Below are 18,947 nucleotides of genomic sequence, written 5' to 3' on the forward strand. Positions count from 1 at the left end.
TTACTTTTCGATTTTCAAAGTTCAGACCTCTTTCCCCCCTTTTTCGGTTTTGCATGTCATAAAGCTGCCGGTTCGATTTTTATGCTGGGTAGGGTGGTTGGAATCTCTCCCACTACGGGTGTAATGATTCTTAGAAGAGGGGGTTAAGAGGTACTTTTCGTGAAATGGGGGATGGTGGAACGGGTCAGGGTGGGGTCTGCTTTTCTCCTAGCGCAGGGGCATGACACGGAACTAAAAGGCCAGGAATGATCACCGGTTCGAGGAGAGGTACAGTGGTAGGTGGGGGTGAAAAATAATTGAAGGGACCCCTGCTTTCTACAAGGAAAGGACCCCTTCATTATGGGGACCCCACCCTGCGAGGAGGTGGGGGATCACTGTTCCTTTCTTTCTACTCTCTTTAAAACGTTATAATATTATATATATATATCATCCCGGGTAGAAACCGTTCCATTCAGAAACCTTCCCGGCCCCCACCCCACCCGTATGCGGTCCCCAGTGGACCACCTTCCCCACCCACCCACCCACCCACCCACCCACCGCATATCCCCTGACGTTGGGGGGCGCACTGCCGCACCCCTCTCACAGAAATTTTTCTCCAACACCCTCTTCAAGTGGTACCCGTAGAGTCGACTCTGTCCACCCCTCCTTTCACCTCTCGGAGTACCCCCAAGGCCACCGCTCCTCCGACTGACCGGCAGATCACTGATTTTTGAACCCCACCCTTCTCCCTGCCTTGATGACCTACCCCCACTCTTGCCATCTGTGTACTCTTGGGTCAAATGCTGAAAAAAAAAATCCCAAGGCCGTATCGACCACCCCTCCAAGGAAATCAGACCACCCCTGGTTGAGTCCTACCCCACCCCAAAGACACATAAACTTTCTAGCTAGCTGACCTACTTCCAAGTGCTGACAAGATCCACCACCCCCTGTTAGAGGCATCCCAGGTACGAAATTAACATTTGGGGTGATCACCCCCACCCTCCTTTCACTCCTTTGTAGCCCTACCTTGTCTGTACGATAGATGGGCGACCCCACCCCAGTGCTATCGCCGTGTAGGACCACCCACGGGTCCAACCGCCCCACCACCCCCAGAGGTCACCTCTGCATCCCCTGTAAGGCTTGACTGACCTTATCGCCAATGCTCAAAGGCGACCGAGCACAGGCGCAACATGTCGTTTCTGTCCCCGATGTCATCTCCATCATCACAACACCATAATGCACTGCCATGAGATTGTCACCCGTCATCCTTGCTCCTATCTCGGAGTATAATCGTAATTGATCTTTGTTTCTCATTCATGCGGAAATCATAATTGTAACCTCAAACAACGCCCCTTTAGGAATATTAAATGATTCTTCTCTCATGATGTAGATTCTTGTGAAACCAGTCGTCTGCTTCTGTCCGCTCGATAGTCATGTTACTGGATAGGAGAGTAACAACAGAGCGAAATGGATATTTCGAGAGTCAGGGAGGTAGACAGGGAAGGGAGGGCTCGTTTGCAAATCAAATCTTGCCTTTTACAAATTCTGATTGTAATTGTGCGCAGAATTTTTCATGCTGACAGCTTATCTGTCTTGATTGCTTTGACTCAAGATGAAATCTTCGACATATAGCAAGCGAAGCATATCACCGACACCTGCTGTAAGAGCCAATCTTCCGGAGAAGTGGAACATCCTCAAGTTAGAAGGCGTGTCAAGCGATAGAAGCGTATCACCATTCCAGAGCCGAGCAATGGCTGCTAGAGCGAGTGCAGAGTTCAACATCACCAAGACGAGGCAGCAAAGCAAACATGCGCAGGACAAGAGATCCCTCTCACCCGTCCCGCGTCGCGTTGATGAAAATGTCCTTGCGGGGAACCAAGGGAGCAAGAAGTTTGACTATCCTGCTGGACCAGGATCAGCGCGTATTTACAAGTTACATGAGAATCGCAAGGTTGAGACTAAGTCGGTCGTGAGGACAAGCACTTTCCGAAAGAGCCTGCGCAAGGTATTTTTGCGATCTGAGAAGAAGTTGTTGTCGGAACTTTTCTTTGAAAGGTTGGAACTTTCCGTCATGCTTTTGCATCTAAAAGATTGACCTGCTTCTTAGATGGATAGTGTTCATGGCGTCGCAATCTCAAGCAAGAATGAAAGAAAGTGCCTCAGCTTTTGTCTTGTCCATTCGATCACAATCAAATCAGCAAAGCCTCGAAGCATATTTCTTTCGGTACTCTTGACATCCAACTTGGTTGGTTGGTTCGTTACTGATGTTATTCCTCAGGTGGAGTCAACAGCTCTTGCAGTTCAAGGCGGAAGATTTGAAGTTGAGGATGAAGGCCTCGGACGAGGCATCAAGAGCCCTGGTCGAGGTTGTCAACGAGCGAACCAATATCATGAGTCAGAGTCAACATGACATCGAGGTGATCTCATTGTTCTCATGCTTGCCTTGTGATGACTCCTGCTTAGGTCTACGAATACCTCGTCGACAAGAAACTGCGATCAGAGCAAAACTTTCAGCACCTGATGGAGGTTTTCTACCACTGGAAGCAACTGCAGCAACTTGCAGGAAGGTTTTCCTGCAACTTAGTGAGCAGTGCTTTCAAACGTTGGAATGTGATTGTTCGTCACGAAAGGAATGAGAAGGTTGATGCGTTCGCTTTGCCATGGGACACACTAACTTCATTCTTCCTTAGAATCATTCCTTGGTTCAACATGGCAGTCGATTCATGCAAAGGATGTCTCATGGAGCTGAAGCATTGATCGTAAGGATTGTTCGCAAGCATCTTGTGCACTCTATCTTGGAATTTTGGCAACAACTTGCCATGAAAAACAAGTTCTACCAGAGAGTGCAGACGACAATCCAAAGTCGAAGCATTTTTCGACAAATGTTGTACGCATTCGAAGCGCTGAAATATCTTTGCCAAAGATCGCTGCGAGAGCGATATCTGACAAGATATCAAGAAATTATGTCCAAGAAGCAATTCTCAAGAATGCAGAAAAGCTTGATCAAGTACTGGCGAGCATTGGTGCTCAAGGCCAGATCGCAGAAGATGAAGTTGGAAGTAAGACAGTAGTGTTTATTTTGAGATTCTGATCGTACTGACTGCATCCAACTTCAGCGTGTTATGCAAGCATACAAGAGACGATCGATGTTTCGATCCATTACAGATTGGCAACATACATATAGTTTTGACAAGAATGCACGAGTTCAAATCGAAAGAAAACAACGAAATGTGTTGCGCAACGCATGGATGAGTTGGAAGATGGAATTTGAATCGACCCGGTAAAATGCTTTTGGGGCATTCTGTCAAATTTGTAACTGTGGATGCAGCGAAAATCAGCTCACTTGCAGGGGTTGGCAACGTGATATCATCTCTCACATGAGAAGAGAAATCCTGGTGCTATGGCGAATGTCCTGTGTGATAGGCAGGATTTTGGTAAGAAGGGCCAACGTTCTGAACAACAAGAGAAGGTCGACTTTGCAACGGGTGTGCATTGAAGAATGGACAAAGAGAACGAAGGAAGCGGCAAGTTGCGAGAAGAAAGTTCAACGACTGTTGTCATTGAAATTGATCAGTCAGGTGATTTTGCTTCACTCTTTTATTGCTTTCTGGTATTCTCACTAACTGAACATGCAGACACGCAACACATTTTTGTGCTGGTCACGCGCAGCTTTGAGGTCTTTCAAACTTCCGACGGGTCGGATCCACAAATGGGCTGTTCACATCAAGCGAAAGTTGGCACTGAGTGTACTGAACAGCTGGGAAGATTTGATTCAGAATGCAAGCAAGCAAAGGCAGTTGATTAGAGATCGAAGTTTGCTGATGTTCTACCGAACAAAAAACAACATGTTCAGGAGGTGGAAAGCTCTAGTTGACACATCAATCATCAAGTGCGAACATGCAAAGATCCTTGTGCGCAAGCAGGAGCGTTTGTTGGTGAAAGATCACTTCACTGTCTGGGTGAAGTGTCGTGAGGAGACGCGCAAGTCTCTTCACTCTCAACTCAGAGGTCGCCGATCGCTTTTGGCGTCCGCCGTGTTATGCTGGCGGAGGCGAATGAGGATGAAAGAGAAGAGAAGACGCGCTTGTCTTCTGTTCTACAGCAAGCTAAAGTTTTCTCGGTTCTTTTCAATCTTCAAGAGATGGTTCCGATGGAGCTTGTTGTCTCGGTCAAAGCTGCAATCGTGCATGAGAGCAGAGGCGAGAAAGAGAAATTTGCTCAAGTACAGAACGTTAATGAGGATGAAAATCGGGTTGATGAGCGCTCGGGCCCAGGATGACAATCAGGACGTGAGCAGCGACGAGCCAGCGGCGCAGGTCATGCTGCTTCCCCTGGAGGAACGGAAGAGGACTCGGAGGATATTTGAGGGATGGAGATGTCTTGCTGTCAGCTCGTCGTTTGCAGCTCGTAAAGTTGATGTCAAGTTGATGATCCGCCGAACGAAGCAGGTCGGTCGTGCTCTTGTAGGATGGATCCACTTGCGTTGGAGCTCCAAGAGAGTCCGGGACTTGTCTCTCAAGATCCGCACGAGAGAAGATCGCAGGAAGAGATCGTCCCTGTTCCTGCTGTGGCGCCAAGTGTGTGACAACAAGGTCAGGAAGAGGCTGATAGTTGGGCGGTGCATCGCGGCCAGGAGTTCGCAGTCCAAGAGGAGCATACTTGGCTGCTGGATGGACATTGTCTCCGACAAGAAGGTGTCAGAGTCACTGGGCCGCTCCTGCTACACCTTGAAGCGCAGAAAGATTCTACGGCAGCACGTGGCGGTATGGAGCGCGTTCTCTGCCAGGCAGCTGCGGTTGTTCCATCAGGAGAGGAGGATAGTGCGGAGGTCGCAGGCTGCTATGATCAGGAAATGCCTGCTCGTGTGGATCAGAAGCTCGGTTTCAAAACATCTCCAGCCTCTTGTGGAGAAGTTTGTGGGCAGGAAGTCTCAGCTCGTGCTCAAGTCCTCCTTCGATCGTGTTTGCAAGTATCACTTGCGTTGCAGAAGGATGCAATCAGTGGTGACAGGCTGCGGGCTCAGGCGATCCCATCGATTGCTTCACAGTGTCTTGCTACGATGGGCAAAGGAGACGACAAGGCAGGAGAGTCTCAACTACAAAGTGAAGAGCTTCTCAATGCTGCATGGATGGAGATTGACTTCCAAGTCCTTCAAGAGTTTGTTGGGCAACTCTCGAGATCGATCCAACTCGCCTCCTCAGTCAATGTCGCACACCTCCAGCATCTGGGACCAGTCTCTCGTCCATGTCTGCTCCCCTCTCCCCCGAACTCCCGATGTCTCCGCTCCTCCCGCCCTCCTCGCGCTGTCGCCGTCCTCCAGCCATGACGTGTCAAGTGCGCCATCGTATGCTCCTCATCTCAGCTCCCCTCACTCTCTGCCGCAGGCTGGGCGATCGGGCAGCTTTCGTTCCACATCATGAGGAGCGCGATGAGGGGATGGCGATGTGCGGTGGAGGAGGTAAGATGCCGATGATCGTTCTTGACAAGACATGACCGACGGACCAAACAGGCCAGACTTCTGAATGACTTCGCTGACATGTGGAACAACAACTGCGAGACGATCCTGGGCAAAGTGGTCGTCTGTTTCTACTCATGGCACAGGTATCTTCATGCTCCATTCCACCTCGTCCTCCCTCCCTCCCTCCCTCCCTCCCTCCCTCCCTCCCTTCTTGTTCCCACAGCAGCTCTCGTCCTCCTGATCGTGATATCCTCTCAGGATCTCCCTGTTCTCTCGCTATGAGACGGAAGAAGCGTCTTTTCACTCCACCAACGAGCTCCAGGTATCCTCCTGTCGTCCTTTCGCAGTCTCGTACTGACGCGCTGCTCCAGAAACGTCTTCTCCTCCTCCTAGACGTCAAGCGCAACTGCTCGAAACTCTTCCTGCAGCATCAGAGCCGAGGCTTCATCCATGAGGCTGCAGCAAGTGGGTCGGAGCATGAGGACGGCTGCCACCCTCTCTCATCCTCCTCCACCGCCTCCACTCTCTCGCAGCATCTCGAACATGCCAGTCACTATCCCCTCCATGCGTCGACCCACTCCGACTTGTCTCCAGGTGAAGACAGGCGTCTTGACTACTCTGTGACTGACTCGTTCCTTAGGCAGTTTCCCCTTCCACGACCTCTACGTCTCTTGCTTCCCCCGCAACGACGTAAACTATGTGAGACATCCTTGATGTTCTTCTCCTTGTCTTCGCCACTGCTAGTTTCCGTTCTTGATCCTCGTTGAGCAGGGGGCTGACGGCCAGGTGAAACACACCGTGTCGCTTCCTCGAGTCCTGTCCACCAGGTTGACTGTTGTCACCTCTTCCTCCTCCTCCTTCAGGCCTCCATCTTCCTCCTCTCCCTTCCTCCTCCTCCTCCTCCTCCTTCTCCTTGTTCTAACTACTTGGCTGCAGCCCGAGTCCTTCGACGTTTCCCCCACACTAAGTTGTAGAGTAGCGAGGTTATGTACACTAGACTTTGGTATAACATTATGTGTCAAGGTGTTGAATGACTAGTACGATGTCACCGTGCCAGGGGTTCTGCTCAGGCTCCTCAGTCAGGTTGTTTAACTAAGTTAAAACTCTTCCCGCCGCGCGGCCAGTGGCTCTGAGTCCCGGGTCCGAGGAGTCACGGGCCGGGCCAGCTTCAGCTCGCCCCGTGACCCGACTCATGATATGCCCGGCACTGAGTACTACTACTACTTCGGGCCATTCCGCCACTAACCCCCTCCCGGAGAGGCGAGGCTAGTACGGTCCGCCGGACCGTGGCTCGGACCGTGGAACCGGGCTCCTGACCGGGCCCAGTCCCCGCCACGGGCCTCAGTCAACGGTCGTGACAGCAGTTGGCGGGATGAGGGTTGTTCTCGCTATCTTTTCTTCTCGCCGTTTGGTCAGGGTCAAGCCTCCTCCCGGTAGTACTGCCGCAGTGGTCGGACTCTCCTAATGTCCTCGTGATAGTACCGTGACTTTTTAACTTAACTTAATTGGGTGAAAGGAAATCTTGGCCCAGATCTGCGTCGCTGATTGTGGTTGTTCTAGATTTTGTTCCAGATTGCCCAGATTACCATCAAGATTCGTCGCCATGGCCAGACTCCGGGTAAGCGAAGCGAAGGGGAGGAGGAGGAGGAGAAGCGCGGGGGGGAGGGGGTTGGGGGAGGGGGTTAGTGGCGAAAGTTAAGGAGGAGGAGACAAAGATAGGGTGGGAGAAAGGCTGCATCGCAGTGAAAACCTACTGGCTCCCCCGGTCTCGGAAGAATCTCGTTCGTCTTATGCCCGGGTCCGGTGGGAGCGAAGCACTAGACGAGGACGAGGGCGAAGACGAGGGCGAGAATAGGGGCAGGACACGGAAAGTTTGATAAATGGGGAGAATACGAACAGGTCAGCAGGAGGGGGTTAGGGAGAGTTAGGAGAGGGGAGGGAAGGAAGGAGACAAGAAGGGAGACAGGAGAAGAGATGATCGATCAAGTAACCGAAGAGAATCGATAGACTGCTGCTGTGGCTCTGTTGGGCTTCTCAGTGCTCAACATATTCCTCCTCCAGAGCATGCAAAGAACAGGTCAGTGGTACTTGCTGTTTCGCCCTTCTCACACTGCTTGCTAGACAACAACCCAGAGGTGGATATGCTTCTTTCCACGTTACATGTCTTGGCATGTCATGAGCATCCTACCTGCAGGAGTTGAAGAGATCTACACCAGCTCGCAGGAGATCGAACAATCAGGTGAGGATCGAACTTGCTTGCTGTCAATTTCTTGAAGAACACTGCAGTTCTGCGTTCAGAGATGTATCAAGGACATGCTACACATTCATGAATGCATACAGCAGAAGAGGAGTTGTAACGCTGACAAGTCAGCTAGTTGTGCTCACAGATGTTTGCTCTGACTCTCCGTTCAAGTTACAAGAGTTGTCTGTTGCGATGTGGAATACAGCAGGACGCCTACAGCCTCTTGGTTAGCGCGAGGTGCCCCCTTCTCCTGCTCCTGCTCCTGCTCCTGCTCCTGCTCCTCTCCCTGCTCCTGCTCCTGCTCCTGCTCCTGCGCCTCCTCCTCCTCCTCCTCCTCCTCCTCCTCGGCTCCATGCGTTTGCTCGCTTCCTCCTCTTTCTCAGACTTGATTGCAGGCACGGGAAGTTCATGGTGAACCTCAACGACATCTACATCGGCGCTTCTCTTCTCTTCTACGGCGAGTGGAGCGACGAGGAGGTTGAGACAGGAGGATTGTGGGGGGGGGGGGGGGGAGGGGGGGGCTGACGGGGAATGATCAGATTGATCTGATGAAGTTGAACCTGCCGGCTGATGGTGTTGTTGTCGATGTTGGAGGTGACTATTCACCTCCTCCCTCCTCCCTCAACTCCTTCTCTATCCTTCCTCTCTCTCTCCCTTTCGCTCCTCCGTTTTCTCTCGTACCTTCTCCTCCTCGTCCGATGTTGTCAGAATTATCTCGCTCGCTCCTCGTCCATGTTGACATCTCATCCTTTCAGCCAACATTGGGGCGATGACGGTTCCCCTGGCCAAGCATGTCAAGCAAGGGATGTAATCGTCTTCTTGTTTGTTTCTCCACTCTCCTCACTTGTTTCTTCTCATTATTTCTTCTTGTCTCCTCCTCTCGCATGTGTCAGGGTTGTGGCGTTTGAACCACAGAGAGTCATCAATCAGCTTCTTGGAGGTAGCGAACTCACCTTTTCCTCCCTCCGAACATTTCATGTTGCCCGTCCTTCCTCCTCTTCCTCTTTCCTTCTCTTTCCTCATTCTCCTTCCTTGGTCTTTTCTCATCTCTACATCCCTTCTTGCTGTTCCATGCTGCTCATATTACGCAGGAAATGTCCAACTAAATAGCCTTGCAAACGTGCATGTCAGACGAGCAGCATGCGGGCAGGAAAGTATTATGAGTACCATCTTATCTTCTCATTCTTGGCATCTCATCCTTTGTCCTCTTGTCGTTTCTTCTGCTCACCTTCACACAGAGGCAGGAAGCGGATGGCTCGGAGCGAGTGCATGTACCGGAGATATCTCCTTTTGTTATGCACAACTTTGGGGGATTGTCACTTGAAAGTAAGATCTTGCTCATTGCACCTTGCCCCTACTTTGCTGCTTTCTTCTTTTTTTTCACATGTACCGGTCGTCCAACTGTTCTCGAACTTCGCTCTCGCTTCTCTCGTTCACCTTTGCTCGTGTACTCTCTCGATCTTCCCTCTTCCCCATCCCTCCTGTCTCTCCCTTGTCGTCTCCTTTCTAACATCCACTCACTTTGCATCTTCAAGGCACCTCCGGTGGGTCCTCCCCCACGGCGCTCAACACCAGCAAAGTTCTTCCTCTTCCTCCTCCTCCTCCTGCCCAGCGCTGACACGAGGACGCAGGTACTGGAAATGGTCGGGTTAGAGTCTCTCGACGATCTTGACCTCGCAAGACTGGACCTGCTCAAGGTCTTGCTTCCTCTCCTCACGCCTGCTGACCCCACCAGCCAGATCGACGCGCAGGGGATGGAACAAGGCGTTCTGCTCGGGGCCAGGCATACCATCAGGAAGCACTTGGTAAGGACAGGAGCAGGAGCAGGAGCAGGAGCAGGAGCAGGAGCAGGAGCAGGAGCAGGAGCAGGAGCAGGGCAAAGGGAGTGAATTGTCTGCAGCCCGTCATCTACATGGAGTACGAGAGCAGCTCGCCCAAGTTGTTCAAGCTAATCAAATCGCTCGGAGGATACAAGTGCTACTCTCACGCGCCCCGGTATGACAACAACAGCAGGAGGCGCTTGCGATGAATTCGGCGCAGGTTGTACAAGGACAGCAACTTCAGAGGAGAAAAGATCAACATCTTCGGTCAGATCCGAAGCTTCAATGTCTACTGCGGTACTCCCTACACGCTCCTAGTCTTTCCTGACCCTGTGCAGTTGCAAAGTCATCGATGAAAGTTCCTGGTGAATTGTCAAGTTTTTGAGAAGACAACTGACAAATTCCGATTGCAAGATTGGTTGAGGAGCAATGATCTAGATTCAATATCGCTCCCGTCGATATCACACGTCAGAAGATAATGACATGAGAGGAAAAGAGATGTAGAGAATGTGTCTATGAAAAATGTTGAAAATGTTAAGAGGTTGTACACTAGTAATTTACTTGTTTACATGAAACCGTTCGTTTCAAATTAGATATTCGTTGTACAGTCAAAGGAGCCCTCTATTCATGTATGCGGAATACGCGTTTCAACAACCTTTTGTGACTTTCTTCAAGAGTCTTTTCCAGCTTCATCTCCACACATCTGATATCTCTTCTGACATATCTCATTACATCCCTTCTCATCTCATCTCATCTCATCTCATCCCTTCTCTTCTACTACTTCTTATTGCATCGGGTGGAGATTCTTTGACCGAGCAACCTTGCGTTCGCTATCCCGGCAGTGGATTCCTTAACTTCCACTCGAGACACTGTAAACCCAAGGTTCCCCCGCACGCTCCCGTTGACGATGTTGGCGTCGCTGCTCTGAGGATCAGAAGCCCCGACGTCCTCATCAGATGCGATGCCTGCGATCCTGCGGCAAGAGTCAGAGGAGAAAGAGGAGGGGGAGGAGAAGTTCTAGGGAGGAGGGAGGAAAGAGATGAGCGAAGGGGAGGCAAAGGCAAGGGTTTGAGGAGAGGCAAGAGGGGAGGGAGGAGGGAGGAGGGAGGGGTAGAGTGAAAGGAGGAAGCGAGGGGGCGGAGGGAGAAGAGAGGACAGGACAGGCAGGGAGGAGGAGGAGATAGGAGGGCAAGGCTTACCTCGACTCAATTCTTGACGCGGCGATTCGCTTCTCTTCGAGGCTATAGAAGTAGTCGCATGTCTCCATCGACTCCTGGGCTTGAAGGGTTGCCTCGCTCCTCGCCCCTTCCCCTCCATCCTCCAGTGTCTCTTCCGCTACTTGTAGCCCTTCCACATGCTGAAATGGCTTCTCCTCCTTCTCCTTCTCTTCTGTCTTCCCTCTATCCTCTCTCTTTCCTCTCTTCTCCTCCTCTTTCTCAAGCGGCAAGACTTCGATCTGCTCGCCCTTTCGGGACGTGACCTGCTGCTGAATCTCGTGCATGTCTCGGTCTCGGGCGGTCACGTCAGGCGAGTCACGGGAGGGCAGGCGGGGGATGTCGATGCTGATGCTGTCGCGAGAGTTCGAGGCCTCTCCGCGCACTCCCGAGCTGCTGTCGGTCCCCTCAGCAGGCAACGAGGAGCTGAGCTCAGACCCGTGGAGGTCCGGGCTTGTGATGATCTGCGAGGTAAGGCTGACGACCTGGTCTGGCCCCAACCAGAGGGTGGAGGAATCAGCCTCTGCGTTTCCGTGCAGCACCGGCGGGGGAGGGGCGGGGGGAGGGGGAGGGCCGGTCAGGCTCGCGTCTACTTTCAGCGACTTGGCCATGCCCTTCCTCCTGCGCAACACGAACGCGAGCCCGACGGAGAGGAGGAAGGCGCCGGAGATAGAGGATGCGATGATGATGGTGTTGGACGAAGATGACGATGGTGCAGAGGTCGCCTGCGCGGAAGTTTGCTGTGGGGATGACACTTCCTGGTAGTTTGAGATGCCGACGAACCCGTTCTGCTTGATCTTGTCGTTGAGCGATGAGAACGACAACGCAGACGCGAAGTTTGCGATGCTGAAGTCTATCAGGTACGAGTGACTCGCCCTCCGTTTCAGCAGCATGATCTTAGACATGATGACGTCATCCGCCTTCACCCCAGCTGTTTCAGCGACTGACTGCCGGAAGGTCAACTGGTCAGAAACGCTCAAGTAGCTGTTGGTGGTGAGCTGGACCCGGTAGCTGGACACAAACCCCTTCACGCACTGTCCCTGACTCACTCCGTTACACCCGCTCCAGTAGTATCCGTCTCCGCAGGCTTTGACCGCACAGGCAGAGCAGCTGGCGTCCGCCATCTGCGAGCAAGGAGCGGACTGATACTCCGTCAGAGAGCAGGTGGAGCAGCTCCTGCACTCTCCTGTCGACCCAGAGCCGCATCCTGTCCTGTACTGCCCCGAGCTGCAGGAGAGCGAGCTGCAGCTCGAGCACTTGGCGTCGCTCTTCCACGAGCAGTTCTGCAGGGCAAACTCGTCGGCCTTACACCTGCGGCAGGCCCTGCAGTCGCCCTGGTAGGACGGGGAGCAGGCAGACAAGAAGCTCGAGGCGTTACATCGCTTGCATTGCACGCAGTCGCTCAAGGAGGAGGAGCCTTGCGTGGAGTTGCGATACGCCGGACATTCAAGGCACGTCCCTCTCGCCTGATCCTCGTACGTACCAGCAGGGCAGGCCTGACAGCCGTTGCTGGTGCTCTCGACATACCCGGGCATGCAGACGCAGCTCGTGCTGGAGGAGCTTGCTGCCGGCGACGTCGAGTGAGCGGGGCAGGCACTGCAGGAGCTTGACTCGTAGGAGGAGGAGTAGGTCCCAGCAGCACACGCCAGACACGCCTCGTTCGCCCTCTTGTAGCCGGGAAGGCACTGACAGGACGTCTGACCCGTCTGAGTGGTCGTAGAGTTTTGCGGGCAGGAGGAGCAGAGGGAGTTTCCTCGTCCTGCCTTGTACTTGCCTGCGCTACATGCGCTGCACTCAGTGATGGAACTTCGCTCGTAGCCCTCGTTGCAGGTACACTGCGATATCATCAAGCTCTTAGCAGGTGAGGTCGAGTGAGCTGGGCAGGCAGCACAGCTCGTGCCGGAGGTGTAGGAGCCCGCAAGATACTCGTCGGCAGCGCAGGTCGAGCAGTCCGTCTTCGTCTGATCGCAGTGACAGTCGTAGCTGCTGACCGAGCCGGGGGCTGAGGTGAAGTTGACAGGGCATACTTCGCAGCTCGTCTGGTTGAGGCGACTGTTGAAGGTGCCGCTGGGGCAGAGCTGGCAGGTACCGTTGAGGAGGAAGGACCCAGTCATGCACACACAGTCTGCACTAGAGGCGCTTCCCTTCCCTGCCGTCGTCCTTCCGCTCGGGCATTTCTTACAGCTGACGGCCCCGTCGGCATCCGCGTACTCCCCCACCGGACATTGGCTGCACTCCTTGGCTCCCTTCACGTCAGAGAAGCTCCCGAGGCCGCACGGGGCGCAGGCGGACTGGCCGAGCGAAGACGCGAAGGTCCCTGACGGGCAGCTCTCGCACGTGCGACCGTTGTCGGAGAAGCTTCCCTGACCGCAGGGGCTGCAGCCGACGTCAGAGTGCAGTCCGCAGGCTGTGGAGATGAAATGGCCGGCGGAGCAGTTGGAGCAGGCTCTGCAGGAGGCTGTAAGGCTGCCGCTGCATGCGAAGTAGCTGGAGGAGTTGTAGTAGACCCTGCAGTCCGAGCTCAGGCTTGACGTGATGTTGCACCCGTCGAGGTAGTATCCACTCCGACAGTCATACCATCGCACGCAGCTCGTCATGCTCTGATCCTGCCCCACGAAGACTCCGATGCTGCTTGAGCTGCTGGCTTGAAGGAGTCTGCGACCGGAGGAAGACTTGTTGCACTGGCATATGACGTAACCGTTGTCAAACTCAGAAGCATTCATCTGACAAGCCATCTCTCCACCTGCGACCGTCGCACACAGCAGTTGTGTCTTCATGAGAGCGCGCTCGTAGTCGTTCTGGGGGAGTGAGATGGGGATGTAGAGGCTGACGGGCGTTGAGAGGGGCATGGCTCCCCACGCGTTGGAGTGGAGGGACAGCTGGACGAGGTGAGAACGAGACAGCAGGCTCTCGTTCATCTTCGCTCCCTCGAAGTGCATCAGGTTGGTCGAGATGAAGTAGTACGGGCCAGCCCCTGCAACCCCTTGAGGGAACTCAACCCGCATGGTGCTCTGCTCCCTTGCGCTCGCCTGGTCTGAAGGTAAGGGGACCGTCATCGCAGACGGAGAGTCCGACTGGTACGCTCGAATGCCCGACGAGACCAGTCCGGACTGAAAGTTCTTCTGCAGTCCGGGGATCATCGACTTGGCAAAAAGGCCGAGGTTGAGGTTGAGGTTGGTGCTGATGCTCGCGGCGCGCGCGTGGAGGTCAGCCCCGGTCTCGTTGAGCTCGAAGCTCATGCTCAAGCACGCGCTGGAGATGTCTGTCACAGACTGCACTGTGGAGCTCTTCTGAATGCTCCCCTGGTACTGGGCGATGAGGTCGGTGAGGAGAGATGAGATGTTGCCGGGGATGCTGACCCTTGCAGTTGGGATGATGCTGGAGACGGCGAGGAGGGTGTTCAAGACCTGGGAGTAGTAGCTCTCCGAGGGCAGCAACTTGTCTTTCTCTCCCAGCAGGGTGTCCAGCATAAAGTTGACGGCAGCGTCGCGGTTGGCTTGCGAAGAAGCTTCAATGGCTGCGGCAGAGATCATCTGATTCGCCCCGAACGAGTTCCCCTTGTCCACAGCGCTGGAGATCGACGCCTGCACCTGATCCCACACCTCCATGAAGCTCTGACCCAACATGCGGCGGCGCCCCCACCCGACGGAGAGGACGTCGCTCACGTTGTGCGACTGAGACCCGAGGCTGTCGGTGACGAGCGCCAGGACTCGAATATTGCCTGACGGGAGCTGCATCTCGATAGAGCTGAGAAGAGAGGGAGGGAACCAGTGGACCTGCCCAGCTGCTGGGTCGAAGAAGCCGAAGGAGTAGCTCAGGGGCACGTTCACGTCAGACCAGCCGCTGCAGGTCATGACGAAGGTGTCGATGAGAGGCTTACCGGCCTTGAGACATTCGCTGGAGGAGGAGGAGGAGGAGGAGGAGGAGGAGGAGGAGGAGGAGGAGAAAGATGGTTTGAGGCAGACTTGACAAGTTCCTCCTGAGGGTGGCGAGTTGATCTTTGTGCTCACCATGGCCTGCCCGACATAGGAGTTGAGAATACAGGAGAAGGTGATGTTGTAAGTGATTTCAGCAGTGAAAGCTGAGCCCTGCGCTATGAAACTGAAGCTCGTCCATCCCAGAGGAAACTCGTTTACGTTGGTGCTATCGGCAGAGAGCCGCGGGCTGATCTGCCATGAAGGAACGCTGGAGGGGTTGTCGCAGGATCCTTGCAGAGCCAGCTGGTCGGTAGAGCTCATGGTGATGAGGGAGTCTGACTGATCCAGGTTGCCGAAGGAGGCGATGGAAGCGACGGGCACGTAGGTACTCGAGACATTGACTGTGATGCTGCTGCTGGAAGGGGTCAGCCCGGCCTTGAGGACAGTGAGGGTCATGAGGTAGGGGGAGAAGAGCGAGCCTCCTATCAGCGACGTGTTGAGGGAGATGGAGGGCCCCGACGGCATCGCAAACGCGTTTCCACTGTTGTCAGTGCAAGGGGAGGAGGCGCCGGACACCATGTAGGAGCAGGTCCAGACGTACTGCAGGTTTTGATTGACGTTGGACGGCACGTTGGGATCGCGAGACTGGCTGCCGTCAAGGGTGAGAGCTGAAGACTGAGGGATGGAGACGTAGGAGCCTCCGCTGATCGAGGCGACGAGGGGGAGAGCGGAGGTGACCACCTGATAGGAGAAGGAGGTCGAGGACGCCAAGCCCTGCTGGGAGACCGTCAAGGTGAAGGTGTAAGTCTGCGCGGACTGCAGGGCCGACCAAGGGACCCACAAGATGCTGGAGGCTTGCGTGAGGTACTTGGACTGTATGGCCGGCCCTTGCGCTTGCGACCACAGGAAGGTCATGCTAGTCTGAGCGGTGGAGCACTTGGAGTACTCGGCGCTGACGGTGACAAGCACGTCTTGATTGGGCTGAAGTTGCATGGGAGACGAGGGAGTCATCTTGATCTGCGGGATGGGACTCTGAACGCGCTCTACGGAGATGACTTGCTGGGTGCTGGAGATACCCATGAAGTCCGTGACCACCAGCGCGATCATGTACGTGACGCCTGTCTTGAGGCTCGTCGAGCTCGGGTCAAAGGTGACTATACTAGCTGAGGTGGGGAGGAGGGAGAGGGTGGCGTTCAATGAGTTGTCGTTGAGGCAGCTCCACTGGTAGGTCAGGGGCCGGGAGCTCGCACTTGACGTCTGGATGACGAGCTGAGAACAAGCATCGATCTTCTGAGGAGCGTAGAGCTCTACCGCTGGTGGGGTGGGAACATTCGGAACGCTGATGACGGCCTGAGAGTTTGACTTGTGGGAGATGCCGTTGAGGGTTCTGACGTTGACGACTCGTATGGAGTTACCAGGAATGACTGTGGCTCCTTGACCGAGCAGAATCGAAACCTGCGAGCTCGAGATCCATGTGCAGCTGGGCGGGCTCGCGGCTCCCAACCCCAGCAGAGACGGCAGGATGGCTGAGCACGAGGAGGAGGTTCCCATCCCTCCCTGATCGGTCGGCTGGTCAAAGGTCAAACTAATCACGTTGCCGCTCCCTTGAAACCTGGCGCTGGTGACGCTGGGCGGGGACCAGTAGGAGAAGTCGGTCGAGGTCGAGATGGAGCTGTCTTGCAAGGAGGCAACCACAAGGCTCACCACCGCACTTCCATCTTCAAGGGAGCAGGATGCGCACGTGTAGTCCGGCGGAACGACCAGCATGTACACCACGTTTGACTGCATGGAGATGAAGGTCACTTGCTTGGCTGGCAGACCTCCGACGGTGACTTGTAGGTCAGACTGGGCAGAGGCCAAGGACGTGTAGGGCATCCCCTTGGCAGAGACGTTGAGCGCTTGACCGCCGGTCGTTGGAGACATGCAGCCTGTGCCGAGGCATCGGACGTACTTGGAGTCGTCGACGATGGCGATGGAGAAGCTCAGCTGGTTCTGCCCTACCTGAGGGCTCAAGGTGAGATCTATGCCCCCACCCCAGATGCCCAACAGGTTCCTAGGCACGCCTATCTGAAAGCTGACCCGGTTCGCATCCAAGCTCTTGATCTCCGCTACCCCTCCGACAGTTCGCCCTTGAGATCCATCGAAGTTGAAGGTCGCGAGGGCAGGGCTGACCAGCTGTCCCTGCTCCACCTTCACCCTCTGAATCCACGAGTAGAGGTTGTCTACCACCACCTCCACCACGTTGTCTGAGCTCTGATCCAACAGGGCAGATGTCGGGACGTAGCCTAGCGGTGGCTTGTCGTCCAAGCAGTGATCCCTCACTATACAGGCCCCTCGCACTCGCGAGCATGATCGACAGAAGCGAGTTGAAGTCACCGAAGGGTTGGGTTGGTAGTATGCGAGTGTTGTCGAGGCGCTTGCGGAGTAGCTGCCGCACGTGCTGGGGAGCAGGGGAGAGGAGGAGGAGCTGGTGTATCCTATCGCGACCTTGACTTGTCCGGTGTAGACGCTGCCGAAGAGAGACTTGGAGGGGGGAGTCACCACCTCAACCTGCGTCCCTGAGGCAGCGCTGCTGACCTTGTGCACGCCACAAGCGATGGGGCATAAAGAAAATACGGTACAGTTGCACAAGTGATTGTTGAAGAGGAGCTTCACGCTGCCGACGGAAGTCAGAGGGAAGTGACTGAGGGTGAAGGTCATGCGGTAGGCCGCAGGTCCTCCCTCGGACAAGCTCGTCCTGCCGTCCACAGAGATCTGCTTCACGCTCTGCGCCAGCACCAGGGGGGTCCCGAAGACCTCAAGATAGAAGGTCAGAGGCCCGTTGACGCCCACGACGATCCCAGCAGCATCCAACGGAGGGACCAGCAGGTTGACCTCGACATAGTTGACCGACGCGGAGGAAGTTCGGCTGACGATGGTGAACTTGTCAGTTGTTTTCGGACCCAAGGTGAAGGTGGAGCCCTGCAGCTCGCCTGTCTGCGGGTCCAGCAGCCCCCAGGCCTTGATGGTCACGTTCCCTCCTGTGGTGGGGAGACTGCAGGGAGAGACAAGAGACAGACGAGGAGTGAAGGTGTAGGTGAAGTTGACCGAGACTCCTCCTGCCTCCGCTGTCACGATGTACTTCTGAGCCGTTGCCTTACACTGAACATCCAAAGTGAGCTGTAAGTTCGCACCAGCAGCAACAGAGCTGGAGACAGAGTAGGAAAGCCCGTTCATCTTCGGACTGGAGGTGGTTGGGAAGTTTCGAAGAACGACAGTGACTTTTTGAGAATCAGCCGATGAGCCGCAGACAAGTTGAGTGTTGGGACTGACGGCCAGGATCTTGGGAGTGTTTGTTGCCAAGAGGTCAATGGGGAAGGATAACAAGTTGCTTCCTGCCTGTATGCGGCAAGTCACAGACCCGACAAAGTCGTCAGGCCTAGAAATCGCTGAGATCAGACTGTAACTGCGGCAGCGACCGGCCCCGCTGCAGATTGAGTTGACGGTGCTGATGGAGGCGCTGACGTTGCTGTCTGAGCAGGAGACATTAAAGGAGGAGGACGCGAGTCCACTCGGCAGGTTCTGGGCGGTAAGGAAGACTTGAAGGCTCAGGTCCGAGCTTGTCATGGGGTACTGCGTCGAGATTGAAGGAGGAGGATCCTTCAAGACTCGGACGGGGAACTCAGCAGAGAGCAGTCTTTGGATTTGGTCGTGACAGGGAGATGGGATATCATACCATTGACACATCCACTTCTGAGCTGTGAACCCTATCGTTACAGACAAGTTGCCAATGCTCCAGGACCCTGACGGGGGGGAGACGCTGAGCCAAACTTTTGTACTGGCGATGGTGGAGGACTGAATGGTAACGGTCGAGAAGACGCTCTGAGACCCGTCGGAGACATTAGCTGATGCCGCTGAGGTGAAGTTGGACTTTGGGAATCTGGAGATGTTCTTGACGTCAAGGTGAAGTTTCAAGGCATCAGACTCGTGGATGTAAGCGGTAGATATGTAGGTGATAGCGATGGGGCCAACAAGCTTCGGCAGGACCTCTAGCGTGAAGTTTGCTGACTGTATCAGCGCTGTCTGGCTTGCGCCTCCCACATTCATGCTGACGGTTCCTGTGGCTATCCCTGCAAACCCGCTGCCCGACACCGTCAGGTTCAACACGCCGCTCGAGAGCTGGAGGCTGCTGCCGACAGCCGCAGTGTAAGATGACACTTGCAGCTGGAGCTGAGCTGAGCTGATTGACAACTGAAAGTCTGCTATGGTCAGGGCTGGAAAGTTTTGAACCCAAAGCTGAATAGTCTTGGCAGCTGCGAGGTTAGTCTGCGAGGGATA

The 18,947-nt window shown here is 54.6% G+C and overlaps 4 protein-coding genes across 4 annotated transcripts; 2 read left to right on the forward strand and 2 right to left on the reverse strand.

Moving 5' to 3' along the window:
• Window positions 1–1,591: 1,591 nt before the first annotated feature.
• Window positions 1,592–8,490, forward strand: GUITHDRAFT_105845 (hypothetical protein; the record flags this gene model as incomplete). The annotated part of the gene is made up of 24 exons (XM_005835162.1): window positions 1,592–2,034; window positions 2,087–2,203; window positions 2,258–2,396; window positions 2,443–2,562; window positions 2,973–3,038; window positions 3,096–3,259; window positions 3,308–3,557; window positions 3,615–3,938; window positions 3,986–4,201; window positions 4,254–5,313; window positions 5,364–5,437; window positions 5,489–5,580; window positions 5,696–5,759; window positions 5,809–6,031; window positions 6,078–6,136; window positions 6,998–7,055; window positions 7,476–7,514; window positions 7,559–7,572; window positions 7,632–7,676; window positions 7,724–7,803; window positions 7,851–7,916; window positions 8,075–8,156; window positions 8,219–8,273; window positions 8,435–8,490. The coding sequence occupies 24 exons, from the start codon at window positions 1,592–1,594 to the stop codon at window positions 8,488–8,490; spliced, it is 3,906 nt and encodes a 1,301-aa protein (XP_005835219.1).
• An 829-nt stretch (window positions 8,491–9,319) lies between these two features.
• GUITHDRAFT_105846 (hypothetical protein) lies at window positions 9,320–9,884 on the forward strand (the record flags this gene model as incomplete). The annotated part of the gene is made up of 4 exons (XM_005835163.1): window positions 9,320–9,484; window positions 9,580–9,674; window positions 9,720–9,796; window positions 9,838–9,884. 4 exons carry the CDS (start codon window positions 9,320–9,322, stop codon window positions 9,882–9,884), a joined length of 384 nt encoding a protein of 127 aa, XP_005835220.1.
• Window positions 9,885–10,039: 155 nt separating this feature from the next.
• GUITHDRAFT_151835 (hypothetical protein) lies at window positions 10,040–11,072 on the reverse strand. Its single transcript, XM_005835164.1, has 2 exons — window positions 10,699–11,072; window positions 10,040–10,472 (listed from the first exon to the last, which is right to left on the reverse strand). Exons 1-2 carry the CDS (start codon window positions 10,998–11,000, stop codon window positions 10,277–10,279), a joined length of 498 nt encoding a protein of 165 aa, XP_005835221.1. The 5' UTR covers window positions 11,001–11,072; the 3' UTR covers window positions 10,040–10,276.
• A 669-nt stretch (window positions 11,073–11,741) lies between these two features.
• Window positions 11,742–13,310, reverse strand: GUITHDRAFT_68829 (hypothetical protein; the record flags this gene model as incomplete). The annotated part of the gene is made up of 3 exons (XM_005835165.1): window positions 11,742–12,174; window positions 12,241–12,747; window positions 12,832–13,310. Coding segments are annotated over 3 exons (1,419 nt in total), but the record flags the coding sequence as incomplete, so codon positions are not given.
• Window positions 13,311–18,947: the final 5,637 nt, after the last annotated feature.

This window comes from Guillardia theta, assembly GCF_000315625.1.
Source record: "Guillardia theta CCMP2712 unplaced genomic scaffold GUITHscaffold_22, whole genome shotgun sequence".
In the NCBI taxonomy this organism is placed as follows: Eukaryota; class Cryptophyceae; order Pyrenomonadales; family Geminigeraceae; genus Guillardia; species Guillardia theta.

Bases quoted from the DNA above. Each gene is read 5' to 3' on its own strand.
- GUITHDRAFT_151835 (XM_005835164.1), bottom strand. From the start codon at position 11,000: ATGCACGAGATTCAGCAGCAGGTCACGTCCCGAAAGGGCGAGCAGATC. The intron at 10,473-10,698 runs GTAAGCCTTGCC...CTCTTGCCGCAG, and splicing joins GCGTCAAGAATTGAGTCGAG to GATCGCAGGCATCGCATCTG.